Below are 19,490 nucleotides of genomic sequence, written 5' to 3'. Positions count from 1 at the left end.
GTTTTGTGCAACACTTGTTAAAAATTCAAGAAGCTGATAGCCAGGCACACAAAGAAAAATACTGTTATTAAAAACAAATCAAAAACCTCACATTCATCATTTACCACCACATGTTCAATTACATGCTTCCCAGGGATTGCATATTAGAGAAAAAAACTAGCATGTTGTGCTTGGTAAATGGTACTTGCTAAATCAATATACAACTTTTAATATAAAAAATTAACACCTAAGGAGGCAACAGGCAGCCAGGTTCTTGGTTATTGGTTACATTTTATTCTATGTACAGTAATTTGTTATAAATATAATACATCATTTTTTTTCCAGAAAAGCAGTCATGTAGATACATTTAAATAACAGTTTGATCATAGTAGTGGAGATGAAAATGAGAGCTGAGGTGGTGGGAGAGGATGATTGGTTTGTAGAAAATTAAAAATTTCTAGAGAAAACAGCACAGCCCACCCACACAAAGATGCACAAACAAAAATACGCGCTCAAACAGTGATTTTTACCCTCTTGATGTTCTAACAGGTCCTTAAAAGTCTCTGCTGTTTGACTTGGCAACATGGATTCTGCCAATTCCTTACTGGGTTACGAACATTAAGATGGCTTCTCATTGGACTTCGCCAATTCCACTGGCTTCTCATAAGGTGATGTTGAGTTCCACTTAACTCCACATTTGCAGACTAACTGGATTTGGCAGAACATGCCATCCTTTAACAACCGGTTACAGCTCATCAGTTACAGTGTTTCATCTTCTGGTTTCAAGACAGCACTGGAGATGTTTTTTTGTTACTGTGGCAACAGATCACAGTGGGCAACCATGAGACATCCAGCAGGGCAGTATGAGGCAAAGATGCATAGCCATTTACATTACCACATGTTTGGGATCTTGAAAAGAATAGTTCTAAAAACAAAAATATTTCATAAAACAAGCAATAATCTTCAAAATAATACATGGACTGACATGAGAGATAAATTAACATGGGGAGGGAACAAAAAAAACAGATCCAGTCACACTTCAGGTGCATTTAAGACAAAACATCTAGAGTCTGTTTGTGTTTAGCTCACCATGGCAAGCACATCAGATGCAGTGTTAAGTTGAAATATTTGTGTTCAAGTCTTTTTAATTACTTATCTCTCTCAATTAGATTTTGTTTTAGCAAGAAGTAAAAAAAAAAAAAAAAAAAAATCTTGGACTCCGGTCCGTTTCATTTATTAAGGTGGGCAGAGAACAGGGAAATATTGCAGAGTTACCTCAAACGCTGTTGATGATAATAAGTGCTGGCATGGCGCTCTGCTGGCTGGTCTCACACATAGCGCTGGTCTGTGCCAACTTGGCGAAGACACGAGGTGTACCCAAATTATAAACTCCAGCCTGGAAGAAACAGGCTTTCAAGGAAAGCATGTACACCTCTTGAGCTTGGAGTTGTAACTTATATTGGGTCTGGCCCAGCCAGCTAAAGGAACCATGCACTTCCAGTGACTCCGGGCTGCATAAAAAGACAATGAGAGTGTGAGACAAATACCTTCCATATTTATAACATTTGCACCTGAAGGCCCCGATATACTCATGGTGAAGTTCTTTTCATTCTTCGCTTGGGGTAAAAATATGTTCAAAATACGTGACCAAAGGTATACTGTTAGTGAACATCCCAACACCGCCCACACGGCTGAGAGTGACGTTTAGATGAATATGTACATATATGCTGCACACTTTCAATAACAATATAAATACAACAAAAATGACAGCGGTGAGAAAACAGTTAAAAAAGCATCTGATCATAGTGATGTGGATGTTTGCACCAGCTCGGCAATTCGGCACTTCAGTAAAGTCACGTCACATTAATTTATTTAGCCTGTATAGAAATAGATTGTTTAAAGGGGTCATGAATTTGAGCAATCACATTTTCCTTGAGTTTTGGACATATAAGTGGTCATCAAACTATACAAATATCCTGCAAGTTTCAGAACTGAAAACTTCCTTGATTTTATTGTAACCAAGCCCAGAAAACGGCTCATTATTGAATGTCCCCATCTACAGGTGAAAGACCGCCTCTGCAGAAGAAAATCAATGCCTATTGGCCCCTCCCACTAGCGAGAGAAAAGAGATACAGGATCACTGGAGTAAAAATAACATTACCTTCCAAGGGATCCTAATGCTAAGAAAGTGGTTATTTATTTTGAACAATGTGAATGTCTCAGTTGAGCATTATTTATTTGTATGCGGTACATTTCACTGTGGAATCTTTGGTAAATCAGTCGCAATTTCGTTGCAGGCTTTGCAAACAAACTTTTACGATATGGACTCGACAGTAATGCGACAACATGCAAGTAACCGTGTTAATTCTAATGCCTGATTTCTGATATGTAATGATTCATGTAGCAACAGTCAGATGTTCTTTGTGTCAGTAAATCAAACCAGTGACTAAACAGTCAACTTCACAATGTTTCTCTAAGTAGGATGAAAATAACCTGTTATTTAAACTGTGATTAAATGATATATAGAAAGCCATCAAAGAACGCTCCCTTTATAATTGTTGGAGCTGTCAATCAAACAGTGCGAGTTTATCAGTGAAACTCCTGTTATAATCACTTATCTCTTATTTACATCGTGTTTGCACTGTTAGCTATGATGATAGCATTCATGAGAGTGCAGAAATCGGTTACAATGACGAGATCACTGCATTCATGCGCTCAACATGTCTGTAATCTGCTACAATGCTCATCGCTTCAACCTTTCATGCCTTCAACCTTTTATTTTTTTAATTATGACAATTTTTTATGTAAAAATCATACTAACAATATAAGTGAACCACAGGAAACATTATAAAACAATTCAGTTCATGACCCCTTTAAAAGCAAGCAGCTTTACATTATTAAACATGAAAAAGTGTTAGTATCTCTTTCAATTACAAATACATATTTTTTTATTATAAAGCAGCTCCCCAGTGTTCATGTTTTTACTCGCAGATGTCTGACCTCGGCGGATTACAGCGAATAAATTAACCACAGAGGATTTCCACATCAAAGGCGGCGAAGTCTAATTTACAACATTGTCATGGACCAATGGTAGTTTGAAGGCGTTTACCAGCCAGGTCGTACTTTTCTGGAAAGTTCACCTTGGCAAGCGGTTTCGAACTTCCAAAACAAACACCGAACGAACTTCGTTTTGACCTGATTTAGTTTGAAATGACGTCACACCAATTTGTTTTTGTTAAGTATATCAGGGCCTTTAGGGATCAGGAAAAGCAGACATGTACCTGGTCGTTTTATGCCGCAGATCAATGATGACATCTACCTTAGCCAAGGAACAGTTGGACAACGTCAGGGTGACTGGTACCATACATAAACTAGGGGAAAAAAAGGGAAAAAATGTCAAGTACAGCAAGACTTGACAGATGGGTTTCAGATGTAGATGAAATTTCTCCTCTTGACGCAGTGTTTGTGCATCCTCCATAAAAGCAAACCAAATTTAATTGAAAAATGCACTAGAAAACAATTTTTTTTGCCTCTCATGACCACATATCATGAGCCCAAGTTTTCAAGCTAGACAAAATTGATTATTTGATTTTCATCTGGATATTACTTTGATAAATGGTTCTCATAACTTCTGTTAATCTTATACTGGTGCGCAGCAACTTGAAGTCATTTGTCCTGAAGCACAAATATGGATGGACTAACCCTCTGTCCTGAACATTCATCTCATCATGCTACAAAATGTTTAGATGTTTAATTTCCTGGCAAATGTAAGTTCTTTATGTCGATGCTGTTGCGCAGTGGGATGTTTTAAGTTTTTCAGTTATGTTCCCCCACTTTCCTATCTCCCTCCCCATCCTAAATTTAAAAAGAAAATTATTGAAATAATTTAAAATAATTACTTTAAGCGTTTTATGTCAGCATGAAGCCTATATATTTTGTAAAAGCATGTTATAGATCTTTTGAATGATTCATCCATATATGTGTTTCTCTTTTTTCAACCTTGTAACATTTAATCAAAATGTCAATTGGATTTTTCAGTGAAAACAACAGATTTCTGGTTAAGTACTGCAAAACTTCAAGCCATTTGTCTGTTCACACTAAAAGTGACTATGCAGCAATACGTAGTCTATCTTAATAGATCTGATTTGCAGTATACAGTTATGCTGTGTGGGATTTTTGGCCAATCGACTGTGGGCAGGGCCACCCAGCAAAGTGCTGCCAAAATAGAAAGCAAAATGTCCTAACGCTTGTGTTTGGTTTGGTCTAAAACTTGACAGTAAAGAGCTTTTAGTGCTTGACAGTTGGTCAGATTTTATTCGGACACTTTGTAAGGGTTGCTTATAGTATACGTCAATAAATAAACTCAGAATTGCATGATATAAAGTCGCAATTGCGTGTTATAAAGAAAGAATTATGATATAAACTCGCAATTCTGAGGAAAAAAGTTTATTCAGCTCATTCAAAATACTTTATTTCACACAATTCTGAGTTTATAACACACAATTACGACTTTATATCTCGCAATTCTGAGTTTATAACACACAATTACGACTTTATATCTCGCAAATCCGACTATGTAAACTCGCAACTGTGAGATAAAGAGTTTCAATTATCTTTTAAAATGCTTTATGCTGTGGCAGAAACAAGCTTCCATACTTTGTTCCTCACAGAACGACCAAACAAATTTATGTGAGCACATTCGCACAAATCCAAAGCTATGAGTGATGACTGTGCGCTTAGAGTGCCATAACCACGACATGGTCCAGTTTATCTCCATCTTTCACACTTTCATGCGAACACACCTACTTTCCACGCACCACTGCAGAACTAGGCCAGACAAACGCTCCTGTGGGCGTGACTGGGCATTAGTGTACGTCTCTGCAAGTCTTATCACCTCTGAAACACAGTCTGTGGATTTCGGGCAAACTGACTCAGGTCTCTGAGGTTTTCAAGAGTGTTTGTTTGTGTGCGCTTCACCTCTTTTGTGGGAAGGGATGATCATAAGACTCTGGGTAGTGGAGGCAGGTCTTTATGAGGTGGGAAAGCTGTTCCAGCGAGGGCTTGCTTACAGGAGGTGGAACGTCAGGCTTGAACTTCAGAAGCACCATCTCCTGAGTTTCCTAATAGACATAAAGCAGAAGTTTTATTTAATCTGAAAGCTTAAAGGAAACAGCAGAGGAAATTGCTTTTGTTAAGTTTTTCATTCAGTTTAAAGTGCGTGTGTGGCTGAGAGAAGGGAACGGGGTGGATGAGACAGATTGAACTCAAAAGGGAGAAAAACACAAGCTCACGTGAGTGTTTCTATAAAAAGATTTTGAGATCAACATGTGTGATGCCATTCCCTCACGTGAGGGACATCCTTTGCCATGAATGAGTGTTGCTATGCAACGCGTGTAGAGGGAAATTTCAGACTGGATGGATCCATCAGGCCCAACAGTAGGAGGGAAGCAGAGGGGGAAATAAACAACTGACAGAAAAAGGGAATGAATGAAGAACTGAAATGGAGAAGGAACATTTGAAACCAAGAGTTTGAACACTGATGATTTCCAAGGGAAATTGTAAAAATCAGTCCACACACACACACACACGAAGGTCAGAGCCTGTATCTCTGTGCTGTCTGGCTCTCTGACCGTTTAAAGCACCTTAGAATGCATCCATCTTCATAAAGAGCAGGACTCACTTATAATGCTCTCAAAGTCACTTTGCTCTTGCACTCTGTCTCAAATGGAGAAAATAGAAAGTCAAATTATGAGGGGAAGACTTGAGCGAGAGCCAGAGCAGAGGACTCTGTATTTGTCTTGTATTTGAGGGCTGTAGAGTACGCACTTCTCTTATCATGGTGTAGGGATTTCAAGTATATTTATTTAAAATAGAGTAGCATCATACAGCCTAATATGAAGTTAATGTGCAGTACACACTATCTTGCACATTACAGGGAAAAACTATCAAAGCCAGACACCTCACAAGGAAACTGACTGTTCTAATGTGAGAAAAAGAAAGGGATAAAGACAAAGTGCATGGTGCGAGATGGTGAAAAAAAGAGATGCAATGCAAAGGCCAAAAAAGTCCATCTGTGTTGGGTTTGGTGTGTCATATTTGATGTGCTCTAGGTATGTGCATCATATAAAGCAATTGAGTCTTTTCAGAAGACTTGGATTAAACGGCTTGATTCACGTCGATTGCTTTAACCATCTTTTTACTAATGCTTTGAAGTGCCAAAGTGTTGATGGAATGAACTTTCAATGAAAGGACAGAAATCTCTTTAGGTTTAAAGAGATCAATGAAAAATGAACAGTATTATAGTTTCCGTCAATGTAGTGAACTACTTTTTTGGCTTCCACAAGAAGTATCGAGGTCTCTAATAAAACCACACACTATGATGATCCTCAAGGTCTGTTTCCTCCATTTGATCCATCCTTGTGCAGTGAACACCAAAGAAACGTCCTTCCAACCTTTACCCTTCTTCATAAAAAAAGCCAGCGGATTTGTGTACTTTTCCCAAGATTGCAAGGTCAGGACAGGAGACTGAAATTATTTATTTTTTCACATTCTTCAAAGTGCCTTTATAACCACACATGCACTTCAAAACCATCAAGGCTCTGATGCACTCCTGACACAAAGCATAAAAAAAAAAATATGACTTGAAGCGAAAGTGTCAACAAATGCCTTAACAATTCTGACTTCCATTACTTCTTCTATTTACTAATTACGTCCATTACTGCAATTTTGAGTTAACAGTATGCCAGTCGGTGATGAATTGACTCACTAAATTTTAATTCCAACCCTACTTTATGAGACAGACGTTCTAGAAAGGTGTGTTTGACTACCGCAGGTTCCGTAAGACACTTTTCTTGCAGTGTCAGAAGACAAGACATTAAAATTGAAGGCCAAACATTTTACTAAAAATTATAATTTTAATGTCTTCTGGCGATGCAAGAAACATCTGTATAACGTATGATAGAGTTCTGAGGAGTGTCACATTGAGTTCACTCACCAATTCTCTTTGAAAAGATATAGTGGTCTCCTGCACTACAGGAAGTATATTCTTTATAGAGTGAATCTATATTTATGTACATTAATAAAGCTCCCACGTGAAGAGCCGAATAGCAAAAGCGTGTCATTGTAAGATATTGTGTTCTGTATGTGTCGTACCTCTTTCTGCGAGAGCGAGCAGGCCTCTTTGCCAATGGTTTGCAGTGCAACATGAAGCTGCCCCTCTAAAATGAGCTGTTTGTTATCCTCCACAACATATGCCTAAAATAAAACACCATATGATTAATACGATGACATTCTGACCTCAAAACATAAAGCATCAATACTGTCACCAAGCATTATTCACGTCAAAAGTTCTTTGAAATAAAGGAGCCAATTTTGTATTGACAGAAAAAGTCATCAACACCAGTAGTGTTAAACTCTAGTGCATCGATCCAAAACCAACACTAGCAAAGTGCAAAATAGTCAAGTCACTTACTGGTAGTTTGGCTGGTAATATTTTTAGGAATCGTCTTCTAATATAGGGTTTAAATTTCCCGGGGGCCAGTTGAACAGTTAAAGTGCTTGCAAACATTTGTTATAACTACACGATTGGTACAGTTACTGATGGAAGGTGACAATATGTAATAAATAAGGTAACAATTCTAATCACTATTGGAGGAATAAAAACTATATGCAGATTTGGACTGTACTTCTTATGCTGCGTTCACACTGGCGACATGCAGCCATAAAGTAGTACTGGTAGTGTGAACGCAGCTTTACGGTTAAAAAGCAGTTAACAGAATAAAATAATCATTATTAAATCTCATGAATTCTAAACAGTCTTTAGGAAACAGAAAGAATAAGAAAGTCATATCAAATTTGGTAAATGCGTTATTGTGCTATTTGGTAAATGGTAAATTACTGCCTTAGACATATCTTAGGCTAACATGTTCACTTTGATAGTACTAATAATAATTGATTTATAAACAAAAAAAATTACCTGACCCCCGCTCCAAATATAAATATATATATATATATATATATATATATATATATATATATATATATATATAAAAAAATATATAAAAATGTATATTATAAATAAAATATATTTAATAAAATATATTTTTACAATTTCTCAGCAACTGGTAGGAGTTACCTTCCAAAGGATGATGATGTCAAGCTCTACTTCGCTGCATTTTCTGACGATGTTTGTAAGACCTTCATCAGTCCCGTTCTGATGCGCGAGGCTGTGTCTCCGCATTTGACTAGCACCGCCTGCAGACACGCCTCCTCTCCTGGGTTCAGCGGGCAGACTCCTCCGGAAGAAAAAATCAGCACATGGAGTGGTAGAGCTGACAATCTAATTGAAGAGGAAAAGCCAAAGAGAGAGAAATATGTTAAGGACAGTTGAGAAGCTGAATGAGGATGACAGTCAGACTCAATCAGAAAATCATTCACGAAAAGCGTGCCTTTAGTAGGCACTTCAGTGCTCAAGTGCATTATCTTGAGTTAACCATCTGCCAGACAGGATGAATCAAACGGTGATTAATCGAGTCACTAAAATTCAACAAAATTTTATTCGAGTCAGTATCACTGAAATAGTAGTGAGAACAAAAGGGCTTTCTTACTTGTTCATTGCCAAGGTTGAGGTCAGCAAAGGTGTATTTTTTTGCTGCATCTGAGGTAGCTTAGACGTTGAGAAAAAAAAAAGTCAGCATGTTCAAACATCAATATGTTAACCACAGTTTGCTGCATTTTAATTGGCTGAGAGCAGCTGTGATTGTGGATTGAAAGTCACATCTAGGAATATATTTGGTAAACGTGATTGTAAGTTTATGCACGTCGTCTTAGAACAATGAGCAAATAGTTTTTAATGTGCATTTCAGAATTTGAGGCTGTGAAGCCTTACCTTCCTCTGTTCTGCATCTTGTGGCTTTGAAGCACAGCTTTCCCCTCTCCCTGCTCGCCAGCTTAGAGTCTGCAAACATAACACGAATTGAAGGAAAAGACAAGAAAGAAGATGAGTGTTCATCCACTTATTCTTCGAAAATCTTTATTTTTGATTCTCCTACATCACTGAACCCCATACACACAAACAGTTTAGATGCCAAGGCCAGTTAATCAAGCACGTTAAAGTCAAATAATTTCAAAGTAGATTGATGAATGCAGGGCACTTTAAAAGTTGTCCTTGTTTCTTTATTATTGCTTCAAAGGACAAGTTTTAATGAACCATTATTAAAGAACCATCTTGAAGAACATATTCAGCCTTTTTGTATGCATCTTTTTAATATCCGGAAAAGTGAAAGAGATCTAAAAGATGCAGAACATTTTCAGTGTATAATAACTCAAATTCTCACACAGACACATTGTGCTCCACATTGAAAATAAGTAAAGAGGGATTGAAACAATTAAGCTGAACAAATGATGACTGAATGCCTATTTTTGAGTTAAATGTTAAAGGATTAGTTCACCAAAAATGAAAATGTTATCATTATTTACTCACCCTCATGCCATTCAAAACTCATAAGACTTTCTTTCATCTTCAGAACACAAAATGAAGATGATTTTAAAATTCTTTCATCATTTTTGTTAACAAACCTCATTGGTTCTCAAGTATCAAGCAAGCATGTTTGAGCCTCTGTTTACTATATATGATGTGCTCTATACATGTCCAAAAATGAGAATAAAAGTGTACCGGTAAATTAAATCTGTTCGTCATATAAAGTGATCATGTCTCTTCAGGAGACTTTGTAAAAGTAATCCATATGAGTTTTACTCCAATGTCTTTATGTACTTTTTAAAGTGTCAACATTTTGGTAAAATGTACTTTAAATGGAGGGACACAAGTCTTCATTTGTGTTTCGAAGATGAACCAGTCTTATAGGTTCTGAATGACACAAGCATGAGTAAATGACGACAGAATTTTCATTTTTTGGGGAACTAACAATTTAAGTGTGAGAAGCAAACAAGAGTATGCAGCTATTGTGATAAACAGATCAAACGTTCAGATTAGATCTTCAGAACTCAAGATCTTTCAATCCCATGATGCCTGGTGTGCTTTCATGTCTTAATTCTTTTTTTTCTTTCTAAAATAAAAGTATTCAAAGACTAACAACATGGCAGTATTCATTATTTGTTTGTAGCTGTAGGTCCGTCCTCCATCTCCTCAGGTTAAAGTCACTCTGTTCCAGAAGACATATATTAATTAAAACTACTGAATTAATAAACTTACAAAAGGCGATGCAGCGTAAACACAAATACTGCTAAACAACAAGCCGCTGGGCTTCATTGAAAGACTTTGAGAGTTCACACACCTAACAAGCACAAGCAGGAAACTGCTTTAGCCTTGGAAGTTTTGCACTCGGTAAAAGATGCATTGTTTAGAACCCATGAATTCTTATCCATATTTTCACATTACATTTATTTACCCATCTGAAGCTGACACTACGAAACAAGCGCACACGCGATTCAATTTGCAATTTAGTGAGCCACTAAAATGCATGCGCCTGCATGTTTCACACACTCAGCACAATTTGAACGTGACCTAATTTCATCTCAGCATTTCAGAGTTGCTGCATCACTCTCTGCAGGGTGTGTAGGAGCACACGTTTCTCGCACGTAGGGTATCAGTGCACCCGTCCAGATGACTCCACACAAACACAATGTGAACCATTTTCAAAGGGCCACTAAGGGCTGTCGTCACGGAGTGCATCATCGTGTGTTTGTTCCCGTTCCCAGCTTCTTTTGATACTCTGCCCGCTTTTCTGGCAAGCAATCAAGTTCCTCTCCGTCAATATTCACAGTGCTGCCGGTATGTATGGATTTATGTAGGCAGGTCGCTCTTTAAACGGCACTTTAAAGAAAGATCCGTGTGATGTTTCAAAGGAACTACAAATGTGCAAACTAGTAAAACCGACTATAGAGTTGTCAAAAGTACCGACTTCGGTACCAAATCGGTACTGAAATTTTAAAAAAAAATGTGACAATACCAGCATTTCCCCCTAGCATTTTGAGCGCTGTTGAACGGATTCTTAAACGCCTCTGATTGGCCAACATATATTTCTCTGATTGGCCACATTTTAAAATTTCACCCACCCACCAACAAGTCGGTACTTTTTGACAACTCTAACCGACTAGTTGGTGGGTTGTACATTTTTGAAGCCACGGTTCTTCAAACATGATGATTTCCCCCTTTCTAATAATAACCAGCTATATAATATTTACAAGTAAAGAAACCTATTTGTGGAAAAAATCCTAAATGTTTTTAGGCTGTAATTGGGAAATGTGTGCAACGTGTGTCAGCACATTTGATAACCTTTCAATTTCATTCTACTATTTTATAAAAAATTGTATGGCAATATGAGATTAATGGCAGTTATTTTGTCCTGCTGGAGGCAGCACATTTTTTTGACCAGTCAGAAAAAGAAAACAAATTTGCATAAAAAAAATCTATAAATTAGTCAGTTTCTGGATGACCATTCTGCCAACCATTGGAAGAAATATCTACACAAATCATACACACAGACCAAATTTCCCAACCACCACCATCATCATTATCTCAGCCAGAAGGACCAGTCATTTTCACCACCTGAATGGAGTCACTGTATCCATAGTAACTATAAAAAAATCAAAATGATTATACTTATGATTATACTGAACACCATATGAGACAAGAGGAAAGGACAAAAGACTCAAAACACATATAATTTATGAAGGACCACCATTATTCGTTTTTGGACATTCCTAGTGTGGACATTTTGCAACATTTCCTTTCGTGTTGGATGGAACCAAATTCGATGTTTGGATGAAATACTTCACACAGTTGCTGTTAATATTGAGTACCTATAGAGTAGTATTGCATCCTTCATATCTGCAAAGAGTCTTTAGTTTTATCAGATTTATAAAAGACAGATACGCTGTACCGATTCTTTCCGAAAACAGCCGAGCTCATGGAGGCGTGCCGTGGCCGGAGCAAAAGAGTCACGCACTATCCTTGGATAACTTTTGATTCAACATACGTTCGTTTTGTTTACATTTTATGCACTTGCGCTCCAATTGCCAACAAAACAGATATTTTATGTTACTGACCGCCTGCGATTCCGACTCATGACCGGGATATTTTAGCGCTGGTGTCTTCTTTTTATTTGAGCGCTATTCTAGCCGACGGCTTCCGTAAGCCGAACGAAGGGCGTTGATGGGCGTCGCTCTCGCTCTGGTTGATGAGTGCACGCGCTCTTCCAGGAGAAGTGCCCATACAAGGAAATACGCCCTTTATGATGCCAAACTGGGAAAAAAATTCCGAAACTTGAAACTCAGTCTTGAAGGAGTGTATTTGGCACAGAAATGTATGTCCAACTATTTTTTTTGAAACGTTGGCCATGTTTAGCATGAGAATCCAACTCTTTAACAGTGTAAATAAGACAAAATGCATGAAATAGCATTAGACATCCCCTTTAAAGGAGCGATCCGCAGTCTAATAAGCAATGTTGAGACTTAACCACCCCAGGTGGCTGAGGGAGGAATAAAAGGAACTGAAAAGCGACTAAGTGCATGTTTCCAAAGCATTCTAGAGGGTTCATACCTTTCTCTCCCACAGGGTTGATGCACTTGTGCAGCCTCCATTGCCGACTGCTGCTAGACACCTGAACTATGTGGAATTCACGAACACCTGCTTCACTCTGAGAGCACGAGAGAAAAAGAAGATTCGAATACACACAAAAAAAATCACCTCAGATTACAGAGGAATGGGTGGGAACTGTGCAAACACCAATCATTTGGGCGGTCAAAATAATATGACAATATACTAATGTAAAAGACAGTAATATACAGATATATACTAATGTAGTATATCATATAATATAATACTATTCTCATTTTTTTGAAATGTCTATTCAATGCTTTACCTCATATTCCACAATAACGTAATGCATTTTAATATGATACAGTTGACACGATTAATTGTACTGTATTAATATTTATTAATTTTGAAATCAGCTGACAGCGCTTATGTTTATCTTAACCTGTATGGGAAAAGTAGTTAACTATAAAAATATGAATGTGTTAAAGCGTGTCAAAATAAGTTATTGGTCAATATTAGACTTTTGTTTATCTGTACGAGCAGGTATTGAGTATTTACTAGTGTGTGCTCAATTACCTTATTTTAAAATGTAGATTACCTCTGCTGTCATCTAACGCTCGCTTGAAGATTAAATTGAAAACAAATTTGTGTGTAGATATATGTGTATATATATATATATATATACACACACACACTGTATATACACGCAGATATATTATATGAACAAAAACTTTTATGTTAGATGCGATTTGACAGCACTATAATTTTAATATCTGTGCATCCTTAATGCCATAGTGCAAAAAGAGAAAGTATTATTATAAAAAAGACACAGCAGCTCTGCATGAGTCGTCCATGTGTGGGAAAGAGCTCACCGTGTTAATGTTCTCCACGTCTACAAAGACCAGCATGTTGCCGTTCTTCTCCTCCCTTCCTCTGCCCTCTTCTTTCTCTCTCTCTCCGCCGTGCAGCGTGTTGCTGCGGCTGGCCGTGGCTCTGACGCTGAGAGAGCGACTTGCGCAGATGAAAACCGTGTGTCGAAGAACTCTGTGACTAAAAGTTTCAGAGAAAGATGAGTCACTGGAAGTCGTGTGGTAATTTTCAAACACTAAATGATGTAGCAGTTCAATTAGTCCCCTTTAAACTTCTGACAGCAAATTTCCAAATGTCTGCGCTCATGCTCATCAGCCACTTAACAGAATTGCTCAGCATCAACAGTAGCCAATGAAAGGAAATGAAACTCTTTCAATCTGACACAAACACAAAATTAAACAACATCATAACTTTTTCTTTAATCTTTAACACTCTATAATATGCAGAATAAGTAATATTGTTAAATACTTTTTATTAGATGGTACAGTCAAGGAGATAGAGGGATGGGGTGGAGAAAGGACCACAAACCGCGACTCGAACTTATGTTGCCCGTACTGTTGCGCTATATGTTGACACACTACCCACAAAGCTATGTCTTCAACTGACCAATATTTCTTACTGATATTTAAAAATGTCTTCTTAGTTATACATTTTTTAATACCAATAAATGCTGCCATTTGGGGAGTCCCTAAAAAAATGGCACCCTTTTAACAAGAAACAACAGGATTCACAGGTAAAGTATCTTACTTACGGAACATATTGTTTGTTTAAGTACTTTTTAGATTAGAGCAGGGGTGTCCAAAGTCCAACGCTTGTCTATTAAATACATTGCATGTGGACCGCCACGTATATTCTACAAATCATGCAGTTTCACAGTGTCAACACAAGGTGACAGCACTAGATTTTAGGCCAGGAGTTGCACTAAACCATGAGTAAAACAAAATTTGATAACTGAAAAGCACTGCCATTTCTGTTGCTTATGAGAAACACTGAAAAGCGGAACGCTGACCGGTCTCCAGCACGTGACCACAACACTGCGCAATGTGATCCAGTGAAAAGCGTTCGAGTTTGGCGCAAAGATCTCCGATACAAACCTCAAATGTCTCTGTGATTTAAACTAGTTTAAAGCTGAATGGAAACAGCTGTGATATTCTCAGCAACACTGACGCGGAAAACAAAAGAAACATTGAGCCAAAACTAATACTTTTCAATCCACAAATTACCAACATTTACCATGGATTTACTAGACGTGGGATATTCATATATAATTGTATTAGATAATGTAGACATGTTTTAAATATTAAAGGAGAAATGAAAAAATAGGGCAAATGACAGAAACCAATGGTTAACTTTAATAAAAGTAGTAAGAATAAATAAAAATTAGGCTGTTAAAATTTTAATCAGTGTTATGAAATATATTTACGGTACATAAGTGTCTCAACTCAAGCTACTGTCGGACGGACGGATGGAATCTTTCTAAAAATACCTCTTTTGAACCCATAAATCCAAGTGCAAGTAGTAAATCAATGACAGTCCAACAATATTTTCCAAAATGACAATTGAGTGAATACAGCCGAAAAAGCTGCACTTGCCTAAGTAAACCTTCTCAAACAAACCCAGTTCATTGTATTGTCTATTATTAATAAATAAGTAAATGGCCACGCACCTGAGTTTGGCAGTCTTCTCTGTACTTTCATAGTAAAACAGGAAGTTGATTTCATGCACACCCTCTAGTTCAGGCCCCCTCAGCCACAGCGGGATCTGTAACACCTCCCCTGGTCCCAGCACACCTCGTGACAAGGGAATCTCCGCCACCATCGGCCGGTCACCGCTGGTGACCCCGAACGCTGCTGGTGACACGAGCGACACTGTGGCCACTGACGGGGGCATGGACACAGTCTTGTAGGCGGAACAGTGCTCTGCTGCTGTGGGGGTCACTGGGGTGAGGTCAGAGGCGGCACTCCCGAATGTGAAGAACTCTGGGTGTGTGGACGCCACCCGAAGACCAGTAAGAGGAACTGCACTCACGTTCACAAACTCCACCCACGCTTTTCGGATCTCACCACACAATAAACCAGTGGGGAAGTTAATAAAAAACACCTGAGAGGAAAAGGAAAGAAAAATAGTGATTACATGCTTTGTCTCACAGAGGACTGACTACTTGCATAAAGTCTGGTCCACACGTAGGTTGTTCTCGCCAAGAGCCGCCACTTAACCCTTTTAGGCGCAGAGAGAAACTGCCAGTTTATTTAGTTACCCCTTATATATATATATATATATATATATATATATATATATATATATATATATATATACACAATCAAAAATCATCTGGTCCTTAGTAGGTCTTAAAATTACGTAATACAACCTCAGATGAACAACATCACATAACATATTACACTATGTCATTATTTATTTAACAAAAACTAGGCCAGAATGGAACCCTTACTGCTTCCATAGGAATTAAGAGTGTGAGTAGCAGTCAGACGCTGCTAATCAACTGTCTTTGATTAATTGATCATCAGCAAGTGTGATCACCTCTATAAAGCAGAAGTTTTGGCAGTTTGCCGGTCTGGAGCATTCAGGTGTGTGTTAACAATGCCAAGGAAGACATCAGTAATGATCTTAGAGAGGCAATTATAGCTGCTATCAATCTGAGAAGGGTTATGTGGCCAGATTATTCACAAGTGGAAAAAATTCAAGACAGTTGGCAATCTTCCAAAAATTCACCCCAATGTCAGACCGTACAATGCTCAGAGAAATCACAAAACACCCAATAACTTCAACTGAGACTCTACAGGCCCTAACATGTTAAATGTTAAAGTTCATGGTAGTACAATTTGAAAAAGACGGGACAAGTATGGCATGTTTGGAAGGGTTGCCAGGAAAAGCTTCTTCTCTGTAAAAAGAACATGACGGCACGGCTTAGTTGCATTTGAACAAACCTCAAGAGTTCTGAAACAATGTCCTTTGGACAGATGAGACCAAAGTAGAGATGTTTCGCCATAATGGCCAGCGCCAAGTTACGTGTAAATAAATGATGATTTTTGGCTTGTTTTGCAGCCACAGGACCTGGGCAACCTGCAGTCATAGAGTCAACCATGAACTCCTCTTTGCATACCAATGTATTATAGAGTCAAATGTGAGGCCATCTGTCTGACAGCTAAAGCTTGGCCGATATTGGGTCATGCAACCGGACAATGATCCCAAGCTCACCAGCAAATCTACAACAGAATGGCTGAAGACCTCAACCCGACTGAATTACTCTGGCGGAACCCTTAAGAGAGCTGTGCATAAACAGTTGCCCACAAAACTCAATGAACTGAAGAAACATTGTAAAGAAGAGCAGGCAAAAATTCCTCCAGAACGATGTGAGAGACTGACATGGTCATACAGAAAATGATTCCAACTTATTGTGGCTAAAAGTGGCTCTACAAGCAATTGAATCATAGGGTGTACTTAGTTTGTCACCCATGGCTTTTCAAAGATTGGCTGTATTTTTGTTAAATAAATAATGAGTGTAATTTGTTGTTGCTCATTTGAGGTTGTATTTACTTAATTTTAAGACCGGCTAAAGACCAGATGATTTTATTATGTGCTGATATGTAAAACCATTAAATTCTAAAGGGTGTCCTTTCTATTACACATGACTGTGTGTGTATACTATCTATTTATGATGTAATTTTTTAAAGCAACCTCACTATACAACATTTTAAGTGCCTAAAACTTTTCACAGTACTGTAACTTAGCAGGTAGGTTTCTTCAAGAGTATTTAAATCACTGCAATATTTACACCATAGAATCATTTATATATACACCACCATCTAAATCATTCTCAATATATTGTGAATATTCAATATATCCCAGACTTGGAGTGCAATCTGAGCACTGCAAATCATTAAACGGTCTTGATTTAACTGTGACTAATGCTTTTATACTAAATCTGCTCTTAGTTCTCAGGACCAGGTTAAGTTCTATAGCTTATTAAAGTCAGCATGAAATCAAATTGTCAAATCTTATTTGTTTTTTAATTCATGTGCAGTAAATCTTTAATCAAAATAACTTCCCCTCCATCTTTCAGCAACATCTCTTCTCTGATGATAACCTGTCACTCACTTGACATCACAGCAAGAGCAAACCACAACCATCCAATCAATTCCTGATTCACAAAATCAAGTTCACCCAACATTTTTTTATTGTTCAAGCAGTAGTTTCACTTGGATATACTCCACAACTTGGGAAAAAAAAAGACTATGCCGTCTTTAAAAATTAAAGTGCCCCTATTATGCTTTTTCGGATATTACGTTTTATGTAGTGTGTAATATTTGTGGCACTTCAAAAGAGTCCACACATTCCACAAAAGACGTCAAAAAGTGAGATAAAGTCTGCTTTTACTGAGAAAAAAGGCAAACGGTTCGGTCACATGCGACCTTTCTCAATGCCAAACTTTGAGTTTGCCTTTTTTTCTCAGTAAAAGCACTTGACTTTATCTCGCTTGTTGACGTCTTTCGTCTTTTGTGGAGTGTGTGGACTCTTTTGAAGTGCCTCTGTTATTGGATTTTTTTGTCTATGCACCTCATATGGACTAATTTGAAGGCGCTGTGAGTTCCTAGCTACCCATATAACCGTTTGTGAAAGGTCTGCAAAGTTTACAAATTTAAAGTGCACAATAAATGGAGTTATTGCCTCCCAAAAGAAATTCTGAACTGCCAGATCGACAGTAATTCAAGCCTCACTTCCTGCACAAATTTGCATAATGGCAGCCTATTGTTTTCACTGCCTGCCTGCGAACAACGTCTACTTTGACCTTCAGACACTGTACTTGTAGCTGAGGCCTGGAAGAGTTTGGTTCATGTTGTTGACATGATGAACAGAAGCTGTTTTCTGCACTGCGAAAGCAAATCAAGCCAAGGCAAATCAGAACTCAAGCTCGAAATGATACAGTAAAACTGACACCATTGGTACGGTTCGTACCATCGTGTATCAAGTGCTCCAAGGCTGAAATTTAGATACGGCAATTGGAGTTTCAATTCTGATGCGCTGTAAGCAGTTGACCAATCTCAACAGACTGGGCCACCTGACCAATCAGAGTAGAGTCGGCTTTCAGAAATAAGAGGTTAAGAGAAAATGAATGCTTTATCGAACCAATTCAGACACAGTGAGAAAATAGGTGATGCTTGCCAGACACTTTATTAGGTACACCTTTTCAACTGCTTGTTAACGCAAATATCTAATCAGCCAATCAAATGGCAGCAACTCAACGCATTTAGGCATGTAGCCAAACATGATCAACTTTGAATGTGGCATTGTTGTTGGTGACGGGCTGGTCTGAGCATTTCAGAAACTGGGGTTCTACTGGAATATTCATGCACAACCCTCTCTGGGGTTTACAGAGAATGGTCTGAAAGAGAAACCATCCAGTGAGCAGCAGATCTGTGGGTAAAAATGCCTAGTTGATGCCAGAGGTCAGAGGTGAATGGCCAGACTGGTTCGAGCTGATAGAAAGGCAACTGTAACTTAACCACTCGTTACAACCGAGGTCTGCAGAAGAGCATCTCTGAACTAGGGCTGCAACAACGAATCGATAAAAATCGATTATCAAAATAGTTGGCAACGAATTTCATTATCGATTCGTTGTGTCGCGCGACGGGGAGATGTTTAAAAAATAAATCAAATAAAAAAATTTAGTTTAGCGCAGAGCTATGAGGCCAGAGCTATGAGGCAAGAGAGGCCGAGTGTGTCCGAGAGCGCGCGATATAGGGTGTGTTTGCGCGCGAGTGTGTCTGCGCGCGAGAGAGATCGAGTGCATCTGAGAGCGCGCGATAGAGACCGAGTCTTTTTGCGCGCAAGAGAGACCGAGTGTGTCCGAGCAGCACTGAATTTTTCATTCTTTACTCTAAGTCTAAATGACTCTTCACTATATGGTCGGAAAGGATGAGCTGCAAAATACACACCATACGAGGTGGTCAATCCATTGTATTTTTTTGTGAGTGTGTGCGTCTGTGAGTGTGAGAATTTGTGCATCTGTGAGTGTGTGCGTCTGTGAGTGTAGTGTGGAGAACAAGTTCTGACGTTTAAATAAATC

General features: G+C 38.3%; 1 protein-coding gene across 3 annotated transcripts in view; it reads right to left on the bottom strand.

The window, feature by feature from the left end:
• Positions 1 to 246: 246 nt before the first annotated feature.
• The window catches only part of trappc8 (trafficking protein particle complex subunit 8), a 61,694-nt gene continuing 42,450 nt past the window's right edge, over positions 247 to 19,490 (bottom strand). For 2 of the 3 annotated variants that reach the window (XM_079639838.1, XM_079639840.1), the window contains 11 exons: positions 15,072 to 15,505; positions 13,408 to 13,585; positions 12,539 to 12,635; positions 8,867 to 8,935; positions 8,586 to 8,644; positions 8,114 to 8,317; positions 7,132 to 7,233; positions 4,957 to 5,099; positions 3,261 to 3,350; positions 1,255 to 1,490; positions 256 to 904 (listed from right to left, as the gene is read on the bottom strand). In XM_079639838.1, coding sequence (XP_079495964.1) covers positions 1,256 to 1,490; positions 3,261 to 3,350; positions 4,957 to 5,099; positions 7,132 to 7,233; positions 8,114 to 8,317; positions 8,586 to 8,644; positions 8,867 to 8,935; positions 12,539 to 12,635; positions 13,408 to 13,585; positions 15,072 to 15,505 — 1,611 coding nt within the window. In that variant the 3' untranslated portion in view covers positions 256 to 904; position 1,255. Of the gene's footprint in view, positions 1,491 to 3,260; positions 3,351 to 4,956; positions 5,100 to 7,131; positions 7,234 to 8,113; positions 8,318 to 8,585; positions 8,645 to 8,866; positions 8,936 to 12,538; positions 12,636 to 13,407; positions 13,586 to 15,071; positions 15,506 to 19,490 lie in introns of all 3 variants that reach the window. The other variant, XM_079639839.1, reaches the window with a different exon arrangement.

Source organism: Phoxinus phoxinus, assembly GCF_949152265.1.
Source record: "Phoxinus phoxinus genome assembly, chromosome: 16".
NCBI classification, from domain to species: domain Eukaryota; kingdom Metazoa; phylum Chordata; class Actinopteri; order Cypriniformes; family Leuciscidae; genus Phoxinus; species Phoxinus phoxinus.
Note: the sequence above shows the minus strand (reverse complement) of the source record. Positions and strands in the feature narration are given on the sequence as shown.